This window comes from Hyperolius riggenbachi, chromosome 4, assembly GCF_040937935.1.
Source record: "Hyperolius riggenbachi isolate aHypRig1 chromosome 4, aHypRig1.pri, whole genome shotgun sequence".
Classification (NCBI taxonomy): domain Eukaryota; kingdom Metazoa; phylum Chordata; class Amphibia; order Anura; family Hyperoliidae; genus Hyperolius; species Hyperolius riggenbachi.
The window spans coordinates 205,601,713-205,613,737 of record NC_090649.1 but is presented as its reverse complement, the minus strand read 5'-3'; the positions used below and the strand labels follow the sequence as shown (position 1 = coordinate 205,613,737).

The window sequence follows — 12,025 nt, the reverse complement described above, 5'->3', positions numbered from 1 at the left end:
GGGCGGGGCTTAGAGGAGTGAGCCTTCCTCTTTAAGGGCAATGCAGGCTCCACCTCTTCAAATGCAGCAATACTGTATTTTCTCTAATGCAAATGTCATGCAGACACTGAGTGGTGCAGCGGCGTGCAGGTGCAGAAGATGCCGACCTGGCGAGGTCAGCGTCTGCACTGAAGGGGACAACAGAGCTGCGGCAAGGGACAGATCTGCTGCCAGGGGCTGGAGGAAGCCTCAGGTAAGTAGATCTTTTTTTTTTTTTCCTCGAACCTCCAACTGATGTGTATGGTAATGTCCATGTTTCCCTATTGTTGAGTTTATGTTATACTCATTTTAACGGGAAGGTTTTTCACAATGCACTGCTTTGGAAAGTTAAAGGACTACTCCAGCAATAAAAAGTAAGTAGTTAAAATCTGACAGAACCTACAGGTTTTGGACTAGTCCATCTCTGCATGGAGGATTCTCACAGTTTTCTGATTTCAATAGCATTTCCTGAACGGAAGTCTGACAAAATAGTGTGAAAGTAAGTAGGGAGGCTGGCTGGTATATTACTGTCTTAGCAGTTAAACTGCTGTTCAGGAAGTGCTTTTGTAAACAAAGAAAACCCTGAGATTCTCCCATGAGGAGATGGACTAGTCTAAAACCAGTCGGTTATGTTAAAATTTAACTGCTTACTTTTTTGATTGAGTGGCCCTTTAACAATGCATCTTCTTTTCAGCATATACAGCAAAGTCCCTAATATGCGGGCAACCGGAAGTCTCACTAACCAGTATGCCTAAGGGATAACTGGGACCTCCGATGGGGGGGCTTTCTGTGGGTGCTGGCAGGCTGTGAAATACAGAGGCTCCAGTGATGTCTGGCAGTCTCTCTATCTCCCCGCGGGCTTTGAGCGGCTTCCGGCATCTGTACTCAATGCGGGTCAGATGACACTTTGGCTTCCGTGCACTGGGGAAGCCAGGAAAGCCGCTCCAAATCTGCGGGAGAGCTAGAGGGAGACTGCCAGGCATCGCAGGAGCCTCAGTGAGTATTTCAGGAGCGAGGTTTGTGCTATTTTAGCCTGCTGTTCAAGCAACCAACAAGCGCATGTATCCGGCGATCCTCGCTGGTGCTGGATACCGGGGACTTTGCTGTAGTGTAAAAGTGACCTTAGTGCACAAAGCTAAACAGCTTTAAAACCTAATAATTGATTGTGGTGAGTTGAATTTAATGCTCCTACATGAGCCTAATAATATATAATTTAAGCATTTTTAAAATTCTCTCTTTTCCTTTTTTAATGTTAGACTACCTCCAGTGTAATCTGGCATTGACATGAATGAACTTAATGTTCTTCATATAAAGTATATAGTATGCTAATACAGTTTAGGTGATTGAGCTGGAATGTAAATCACTTGTTTGCTGGGGAATGGGCTCTATTTACAAAGCTTCTCATAAATGACTTACTCTATTTTTTGGACTATAAGTCTCGCTTTTACTCCGACCAAAAGGGTGGGGGAAAAAAGTATTTTAGTCCAAATGCAGAGAGTTCCTGACATGTGAACGCCTGCCAATACGAACCTCCAACCTGCCGCAATGTCGGGGACTCCCTGTAATGTGCCCATGCAGTGGGGGACACAAGAGGACACAAGGAGACACAAGTACAAAGTGGGCATAATCCACAAGCTGCCCCTTCACCATGGATGCACCAGGTTTAGTATACCTATCTTTTCCCCCTGGTTTTTGTCATCTAAACCTAGGTGCGTCTTATAGTCCTAAAAATATGGTATTTATCACCTTAAGGCTGCTTACACACCAAGACGTTACAGGCGCACGTTAGTGCGCCTGTAACGCTCCCCCAACGCACAGCAATGTAACACAAGTGGGCTGTTCACACAGCCCACGTTGCGTTACATGTAACGCTGCACGTTCGGTGCAAAGTGCAGCATGCTACGGCGTTGGAGCGGCTATAGCCGCGTTAGACTGTTTGCACATGCGCAGTGGGGGGCGGAGAGGAGGCGGGGAGAGCCAGCTACAGTAGCCGCGCACATGGCTACTTAATATTCACTGCACTGGCGGTAGCTGATTGGCCGGCGGGACCACGTGATGCAGAGTGTCTCGCTCCGCATCACGTGGTCCCGCTGGCCAATCAGCGCCACTCTGGGAGACATTATAGGACTCGAGCCGCCTAACGCGGCTCACTCTACCGTCGGCTCTTGCAGCACCATACGTTGTGTTAGGTGCACGTTATGCGACCTTAACGTGCCACCTAATGCAACGTCTTGGTGTGCAAGAAGCCTTATGATAAAAAATAACCTTTCAGCACAGTGAGGCCTTGTTCACATTATATATCGCCAGCGCTATCGCTGAGCAATTTGAGTGATTTTGAAAGTGCTTTTCTAAGCGCTTTTGTGTAGCGATGTTTTTTTCACTTCCTGATGTTAGGCTTTCCACTGTTGACTATTTAAAATTAATTTTTTTAAACCACACTTCAGGGTGGCTTTAGAAAGATGTTTTTGTACGTGATGGTTTGAGCCTCCTGAATTCACCAGAAGTAGCCTCTGGGCTGGACTTGCTCCATTTGGAGAAACTACGCATAGACAGTCTTTCTATGTTCGTGTGCAATGCAAGACTTGTTATAGTTTTTGTGGGTTGCTGTTAACTGTTGTCATTAATTCTCCATTATTCCTCTCATTCACAGGTCTTAGCGTTTATAGCTGTAGCATGGCAGGAGAACAAAAGCCATCCAGTGGCCACCTGGAGCAATTTATTTTACTAGCCAAAGGCACTAAAGGTTCTGCGCTTCCAGCTCTAATTAACCAAGTATTAGAAGCCCCTGGTGTTTATGTATTTGGGGAACTTTTAGATTTACCTACAGTACAAGAGGTAAGAAAATTGTTTTTTTTAATGACTTTTTTTTTTTTTAAACGGCTTTGCGTAGTAATCCTTACTAGTATTGAGCAAATATTTTACCAAATACAAGAGATTGGCAGTGCTTCTAAATACAATCTGCACCTGAGTTGACCAGCTGCATAGATGTGCAGAGCTCACACACGGACAGATTACATAACTTGCCTTCAAAATAGATGCAGCAAAGGAGGACGTTGGCTGCAAGGACAGCCTGTGCACATATTGTTCAATGCTAGCCTCTTCCACGATGGTGACGTGCCCTCTCGGAAGAGACCTAACCCCTAGCTAGCAGTTAACCTCCCATACTCGTAAAAGCTTTAGCTAGCACTAGGCTAGCTAGTACAGGTTGCCGGAACCCCCTGATCGCTGCTGATCGAACCCCCCCCCCCTAATACATTACCAGCCTGGATCGGCGACGTCATGTGCGATCCTCCCCATAATTAAGACTGGAGCTGTTCGTGGAGGCTGCGCCGATCACTGGATCCAGGCTGGGTAATGTATTAGTGGGGGGGTGGATCAACAGTGATCGGGGGGTGCCAGCAACCTGTATTAGCTAGCCTAGTGCTAGCTAAAGCTATTACAGGCATGGAATCCGTTTAACCACTTGCCGACCGCGCACTCATACCGCGCGTCGGCAAAGTGGCAGCTGTCAATTCACGGCGGGGGGCTCCGTGAATAGCCTGCGGGCCGCCGATCCCGGCTCGCAGGCTAAATGTAAACACAAGTGGAAATAATCCGCTTTGTTTACATTGTACGGCGCTGCTGCGCAGCAGCGCCGTAAGGCAGATCGGCGATCCCCGGCCAATCAGCGGCCGGGGATCGCCGCCATGTGACAGTGGACGTCCTGTCACTGGCTGCACAGGACGGATAGCGTCCTGTGCAGCCCCGATCACCAGGGGGCCAGGTAGGAGAGGGGGAAGCGGAATTTCGCCTCAGAGGGGGGCTTTGAGGTGCCCCCCGCCAGCCGCACGCAGGCAGGCGAGATCGGACCCCCCCAGCACATCATCCCCTTAGTGGGGAAAAAAGGGGGGTAATCTGATCTCTCTGCCTGGTGTTTGATCTGTGCTGGGGGCTGTAGAGCCCACCCAGCACAGATCACAGAATTCAACTCTGGTCCTTAAGGAGGGGTAAAGGGTGGGTCCTCAAGTGGTTAAAATTATACTGGGGAACTCTAGGCTGTAAAACCTCCTGAACGGTGTAACGCTCAGGAAGTTAAAAACATAGTATGAACTTGATGCTGCTAGCCATAAATACACTAGCAGGAATTAGAAATTGCTGTTGGCAAATCAGAGCAACATACTGCCAATCAAGTACCTGGCATCTGATAAATTTGCACAGGTGCAGTATTGGTCATTGGCTCAAGTCTTTGAGTGGCACATTAGCTGAGATTTTAAAATTAGGCACATTTTCTTCTTGTGCCTAATCTGTAGATAATAATAGCAGCACGGTGGAGTAGTAGTTAGCACTCTTGCCTTGAAGTGCTGGGTCCCTGTTTCGTATACCAGCTAGGGCACTATCTGTACAGAGTTTGTATGTTCTGCCCGTGTCTGCATGGGTCTCCTCTGGGCACTTCTCCCAAATCCCAAAAACATACATATGTTACCGTAATTAGTTTCCCTCTAAAATTGGCCCTAGACTATGATACACACACTATACCATACATACATGGACTTTAGAGATGCTAGCAAACAGCTTGTCAGCAAATCTCTATGGGCATTCTGGCCCTGTACTACCGGGTCTCCATGTCCTGGAGCAGTACGTCTGCCAGTGTCTGCACGCGTCCATTAGTATGCATACCCTGGCCCGGCGGTGCGCGTCCCTGATTGCCACGACGTGCACCGCTGGGCCAGGGCATGCGTACTAAAGGACGCGTGCAGACACGGGGAGGCATACTATTCCGGGACATTGCAACCCGGAAGTAGTACAGGGCCCGCTGTTCGCGGCAAGCTGCTCGCCTATATCTCTAATAGACATGGTTATGGTAGGGATTAGATTGTGAGCCCCTCTGATGAACAGTTAAGTGGCAAGACTATGCACTCTGTACAGCGCTGCGTAAGATGTCGGCGCTATATAAATACTAAATAATAATGGAAGCTGTTCGTCAACAGGCAAATTGTACACGATAGTATGTCAAGTATATTGTACAGTGTTCTCCCCAGAATTTTTTTCCAGCCGGGTGGCATGAAAAAGTAGCCGGGTGGGAAATTATGGTCACGATGGGTGGGGAAAGAGGGTGATGTCTGCTACTACTAGGTGAGAATGGACAGGGAGGATCATGCTGGGGAGAAGAGTAGGTGGAGCACGCTGGTTGTTACCTGGTGAGGTAATCATGCTAGGCATTTCCGATAGGGAGAGAGGATTACACTAAGTGATGCTAATGGAGAAAGGCATCTTGCACTGAATGTTTTGATGTGCAATCCGATAAAGTGCTGCCAAAGCCGGATTCATACCAGAAAGGGGCTGTAGACAGGGTGACTAATTTAGGCCCAAAACCACACATCCCCACAGACTGTTTTGTTATCTAACTCAAAAAGTCTCACAATAGTGTTGGCTGTCATAGCAGTAGCAAACCCAGTGTAGACATGCTTGTTGTTTGTCTATGCTAAACAGCATGCACTACAAAGGAAAATAAAAGTGCTTGGGGGTTTCTGCTGTGGCTTCTCCCCTTAAAAATCAAGCACTAGTAAACAAACATACATACTGTATACAGGAAATACAGTATATAGAGAGGAGGGTTCAGTAGAAGAAGTGAATATAAGGAATAGGTGTGTGTCTGGGAGGGAGATAGATTGTCTTTGAGGGACAGAGAGTGTGTGTGTGAAAAGGACTGGGAAAGGGGAAAGAAAAACAGAGGGAGAAAGTGTGTGAGAGATACATGTGTAACAGGGAGACAGACTAATGCAGGAAAGAAAATGTGTGTGAGGTGCACAGCACACTGCAGGAAGTCTGCAGACTGATGTCCAGGACAGCCAGCTATGTAACCTCTCCGGGCAGAGCAGTGGGGGAAGGGAAGCAGTAGTGGCTGTGAAGTTGTTTTATACCTGTCTCCGTAGCACAGAGAGGGCAGCTGACAGTCATCACAAGGATTCCCTTGCTGGGGGACCATTACTGTTATCAGATAGCCATCTGCCCTGCTGCTGCTCTCCCCGGCATGAATGAGCGCTGCTCCACGCTGTTCTCTGTGTGCTGTGACCTCTGATCGGGGGAGGCTGGGGAACGTGCTGGGAAATGTCCTGCATGATGGGAAGACAGGAGGAGGAGAGCCGTTCTCTGCACTACTCACTCAGGACAGGCAGATCAGTGAGTGAGTGACTCATCAGAGGGAACACAGTAAGCCCACGTCCTCAGTTCTTTCTCTGTGTGCTCCTCCTTCAAAGCTCCCGCGGTCTGGCTTGTAATGTCAGGAGCTGAGGAGGAGGGCGGAGATTGTGTCAGAGTGACAGCGGCCAGCTCCAATGCCACAGCTGCTGAGCACTGTGCTGGACGAGTGTGGAGAACGGCAAACACGCTGCTGACAGGGAGTAGTGATCACAGCAGCCGGGCGGGGACTGACCACCAGCTGGGCGCTCCGCCCAGTTAAAAGGCTCTAGGGAGAACACTGTTGTACCTCCCACCCTTCCGTGTTGTTCTCTTATCTCTGGCTTCTCTGTTATTCGTACCTTCGGCAGAATGCATTCTCGATTCATCCAATCCCTCACATCAGTTTTTTTTATGAACATAAAAGGAAATTCCACTTTTGTTAATAGAAAGGCAATGTGTTCAGAAACCTTTTTTTCTGCTTTATTACTTTAGTGTTTATGTACATATAAAACACACGCATTCCACACTGTTTCTTAAATAAAAAATATTGTATAAAAATATGTATTACTATAGTACAATGTATACTTTTTGTTTTTTTTTTAGCTTCCCGTTTACTCTTTATCTCTTTTCTGCTCTCAGAAGCCATTTTCTGCTAGGAAAGAGTTTAATAGTTGTAATTTCCTATCAGTGAGGGTCACACTGTAGTCTGACCCAGTCCTGACTCAGACAGGAACTGCCACTTACATACCTGATTAACTCTTTCAGGCAGAGAAATAAAAAAAAAAAAAAAAAAAAAAAGGAACACTGCATAGTTGTTTGTGTGCTAGGCACTGTACATACCCATGTCTATCTCATCATGTCACTTGTCACCTCGGGCGTCCTTTACAGGTGAAGTAGGGCTTTAAATGCTTGAATACTGTTTTCTGTTACAGGATGTGGTAAGGGTTAAAATGCATACATATAGATATACATTTCTCCTAGAGTATAATCCTATGTAATAAAATCATAACTGTCCCTGCTGTCCCGTGTGTTTTGGCTACTGCGCATGTGTAGCCATTGCAACAGTAGGAGGATGGTGCCAGGGGGTGAGGACGGCGGGTGCGCACGCTGACATGCGGTGGTGGCGGTGAGAGAGACCTAGAGCCTAGTTTTAAACGGCTTAGGTTTACTAGTGCAGTATAAATTACTTTATTCCTATGCCCCAGTCACTTACAGTAGATTGTGAAAATCTGTCATGTTTTGGACTAGTCAATTCCCTCAGGGAAGAAACACTTTTTTTTTTTTTCCTATGTTTACAGATGCAATTACTGAACTGCAGTTGGTCAGTCCAGCTGCCAAAATAGTATGGAAACAAGTAGGGAAGCCAGCGTACATCTTTGTATAGATCCTTTCCAGGAAGAAAGCTCGGTGGGGCTGCAGTGTTCTACGTGGGAAAAAAAAGTAAAACCGATATTGCATTGCATATGTGGAGGTAGACAAAGAATCGCCTGGCAATCCCTCCTCTCAATCCTGCACTGGGACCCCAATAGCAGTCTCCTTGCTCTTGCGCACTAGCTTCGGCCCGCTTGGCTTCCATATTCCTCTCAGTTCAGGAGTCCTTTAAAACTATCCTGAGCAGTAGACTGTGATGAAAACTTACATAGAGGCTAGTGTCTATGAAAAATGCTTGTCAAACATTACGTAGTTGTGCAGTTGCATAAAGTGAAGCAAACTGGACTTCAGAGCTTCACGCTACAAATCAATAAAGAGGTATGTGAAGTGAAAGGAGGAGGAACGATGCGGATTACTGAATATGGAGGCTGCCATATTTATTTCCTTTTAGACAATACCAGTTGCCTGGCAGCCCTGCTGATCTATTTGTCTACAATAGTGCCTGAATAACACCAGAAACAGGCATGCAGCTAATCTTGTCGATGCCTGATCTGCATATGCTTGTGCAGGGTCTATAGCTAAAAGCATTAACCACTTAAGGACCGTGGTGTTAACCCCCCCCCCCCCCCCCCCCCTAGTGACTAGGCCTTTTTTTTCACAAATTGGGCCACTGCAGCTTTAAGGCCTCGCTGCAGGGCCTTACAACTCCGCACACAAGTGATTGCCCTTAGATCACAGCGCTGTACATAGTTATTAGACAGCGGTTTCGCGGTCTAACAGTCTCCGAGCACCGCTGGGAGACTGAAGGCGGAACTCTGTCATCAGAGCGGAGATGCGCGCGCGATCTCCTGCAAAACCCCATAGGAAGCCATTCACGCCAATCGGCAGGGAGTGGTCCTGGGGCTGCCGCACTGCTCACCCCAATCGGCGTGGAGCAGTCGGCAAGAGGTTAAAGGCATAGGCTCAGCAAGATAGCCAGGCAATTGGTATTGTTTAAAGAGACTCCGTAACAAAAATTGCATCCTGTTTTTTTATCATCCTGCAAGTTCCAAAAGCTATTCTAATGTGTTCTGGCTTACTGCAGCACGTTCTATCACCATCTCTGTAATAAATCAATGTATCTTTCCCTTGTCAGACTTGTCAGCCTGTGTCTGGAAGGCTGCCAAGTTCTTCAATGTTGTGGGTCTGCTATGAATTCCCCCTTCCAGGCCCCTCTATGCACACTGCCTGTGTATTATTTAGATTAGAGCAGCTTCTCTCTTCTCTCTTATCTTTTACAAGCTGGATAAATCGTCCTCTGAGCTGGCTGGGCTTTCACATACTGAAGAATTACAGACAAGGGCAAAGCTGTTTGCAGGAGAAAAAAGAGCAGCCTGAAACTTCAGTGCATGAGAACTGCAGGGGAAAGAAACACACAAATGATCTCTTGAGATTCAAAAGGAATGCTGTATACAGCCTGCTTGTGTATGGATGTATTTTCTATGTGTGGACATACAGTACATCAACCTACTTCCTGTTTTGGTGGCCATTTTGTTTGTTTATAAACAAACTTTTTAAAACTGTTGTTAACCACTTTTAATGCAGCTAGGAGCGGCGAAATTGTGACAGAGGGTAATAGGAGATGTCCCCTAACGCACTGGTATGTTTACTTTTGTGCGATTTTAACAATACAGATTCTCTTTAAAAGGAAATATGGCAGCCTCTATATCCCTCCCGTTACAAATGTCCTTTAACAAGAAATGTCACAATTTTGTGTCTATTAAGCATCTATATGACATTTTTACTGGTGGTATGTTTAATGCTTAGTTTGCCCTGTGCATATTTGACAGTTAGGCTTGCTTCACATTGCACTGGATGCATAATAGTGCATTTACAGTATATCCGCTGAGGATACCCTGTGGTCCATCACCTTGTTCATACACATTGGTGTGCATCCGGTCTGCTGCTGCCACCCACCTGCCTCTGTCTTTATTTACATTGTTTTGTATTTTCCCTCTAGCTGGCTGACGGTCCGCACTCTGGTTACCTGCAGCTCATGAACTTGTTTGCTTATGGAACCTATCCAGATTATGTTGGTAAGAATTGCCAAATATTGCTCAAAACTATAGGTTAAAGATGGTGGAGAGTATGCACATGTGGTTGTAAGTGGGCCTCATAGGAAGAAGTAATTTTGTGTATGCGTTGCGACAGAAACCTGATTTAGATATTCGGAGCATTCCTAAGTACGTAAGTAAAGTGAGTTTGTCCTGCTTTCTGCGTGCCTTTTTTTTGGTCTCCTTTTTGAACCCAACTTTTTAGGTTTCTTTAATTTTCCAGGTTCAATTTGCCTCCTTAAAACAGAAGGAAACTTGCAATAATTCAGCTATAAGTGAACTTTTGTGGTTACTCACAATGCACCACTACTGAATATGCAAATTATCGCTTTTTCACCTTTTTTAAGCCAGGCAAGCATCCAGAACAGCTGGAGTATAGCAAGCCTATAGCTTTAAATATTACACAACCACACCAACCCCACATGTAGACAGCCTGTTTCGGGTTTTTGGCCCTCATCAGGCCCTCAATCAGCAGGGATTGATATGGCTGAGTGGGATAGGGCTTGGACCAGTACAACAGAGTAACCAAGCAACTCAGGGTGAACCCAGCATTGCTTATTAGTAGTAGGGCTTTTTGGTCTCTTTTTATCCCCCTGTACATCCCTAGTGGTTTGAGTCACCCTGAGCTGCTTGGTTACTCTGTTGTACTGGTCAAAGCCCTATCCCATAGAGCCATATCAATCCCTGCCGTGTACTGATGAGGGCCAAAAGCCCGAAACAGGCTGTCTACATTTAGGGTTGATGTGGTTGTGTAATATTTACAGCCATAGGCTTGCTATACACCAGCGGTGCTAAATGCTTGCCTGGCTTACAGGGGTGAAAAGGGATAATTTGCATATTCAGTAGTGGTGCATTGTGGTTAACCACAAATGTTCACTTATTGCTGAATTATTGCAAGTTTCCTTCTGTTTTAAGAAGGCAAATTTCACCAAGCATTGCTTATTAGTAAGAGAGCTTTTTGATCTCTTATACCCCTGTACATTCCTAGTGGTTTGGGTCACCCTGAGCTGCTTGGTTACTCTGTTTAATTTTCCAGATACCTAATTTTTGTTACCTGAATTTCATACATTTTATGTATTAAAAAGATGAATTAGATTTGGTTGTGGCTTTCTTCTGTGTTCAACCAATAGAGAAGATGGCACACAGCGTATTTAGTTTATAACTAGTTAAGGGAAATGCACATAGTACATAGCTAGTTTGCAGCAACAGTCAAAATGACATCTTTTAGCTAAAAACTATAAAATATTGTTTAATAAGCATTTATATAGTGCTGACATTTTTTTGTGTGCTTTGCAGAGCATATTGAACACGTCACTGTGTCTGGGCTCACAACCAGATATTTCACAAGTGATTTATTTTACATGAAATAATCAAGGGGCTTATAGAATCATAAAAAATAAGCTCTGCAGTCGAGTGCCTGCACAGATCTAGGAAAAAAGTTTGAGCCTGGAATCTGTCTTAAAGGATAACTGAGCTGTAATACATTTGCAAAATGAGGGGAGCCTGTACATGTTTTAATTAATCCAGGAATTTTAAAACCCAGCAAAAAAAATTTAAAAAGGCAGTTTGATATTTCTGGACACAGCAATTTTTATTGAAAATTAAAATAATTAGTACTTAGTAACTCTCTTTTTAAGGAAAAGCAGAAATGTATTTTTTTCCCCATTTCTATTCATCACTATGTAAGGGCAAAAGATACTCCAAGCTTGATCAAAATCAAAGGATGTCAGTTAGAATCTGTGTCATGGAATGCCCCTTATTACCTGAACTTTATATTTTGAAACCAGGGGGAGCTGGCACATATAGGAGGCAGTCCTCATGCCCACCGTTCCCCTCGTTCCTCTCCATCCCACTCCTGTCTTTCCAAAATGCCCCAGGTAGCCACTTCCTGGTCGATGAGGAGTGCACTGGCCTGGGGGCAATCGTCTTTAATCGCAGAGTGTTTCCAGCTGGGGACAGCGCACTACTTGCGGACCAGGAAGTGGCTGCGAGGGGGGGGGTTGTCATTTGGAGAAAACAGGATGATGGAGGGGAGCGCTGGAGGACTGCTTTCTATGTGTGCCTGCTTCCCCGTTTTCAAAATATATTAGAGCCCGGGTATCCTTTAAAGTCATTTTAGGAGCGTACCATGTCATTATCAAAACACTGATTCTGACTGACTTCCTTAGATTTTGATGAAACTTGGTGTATTTAGTGCCCTTAAGGTGGCCACTAACTGTCCAATTTCTAGAGAAAAATCGTTCGAGCGAGCAGAAATTCTGATCGGACGAAAAATCGTTCACTACACCATCAACTAACCAATCTTTGCTTCCTATCTATCACGACCACCAAGAAACTCCAAAATTTCATTAGATGAAAATTAATTCGGGCAACATTTTTTTCAC

General features: G+C 45.5%; 1 protein-coding gene across 2 annotated transcripts in view; it reads left to right on the top strand.

Moving 5' to 3' along the window:
* The window catches only part of COPS7B (COP9 signalosome subunit 7B), a 95,825-nt gene that overhangs the window by 51,790 nt on the left and 32,010 nt on the right, over positions 1–12,025 (top strand). For both annotated transcript variants that reach the window (XM_068281276.1, XM_068281275.1), the window contains 2 exons: positions 2,669–2,853; positions 9,548–9,623. In XM_068281276.1, the coding sequence (XP_068137377.1) occupies positions 2,692–2,853; positions 9,548–9,623 (238 nt within the window). In that variant the 5' untranslated portion in view covers positions 2,669–2,691. The remainder of the gene's footprint in view (positions 1–2,668; positions 2,854–9,547; positions 9,624–12,025) is intronic.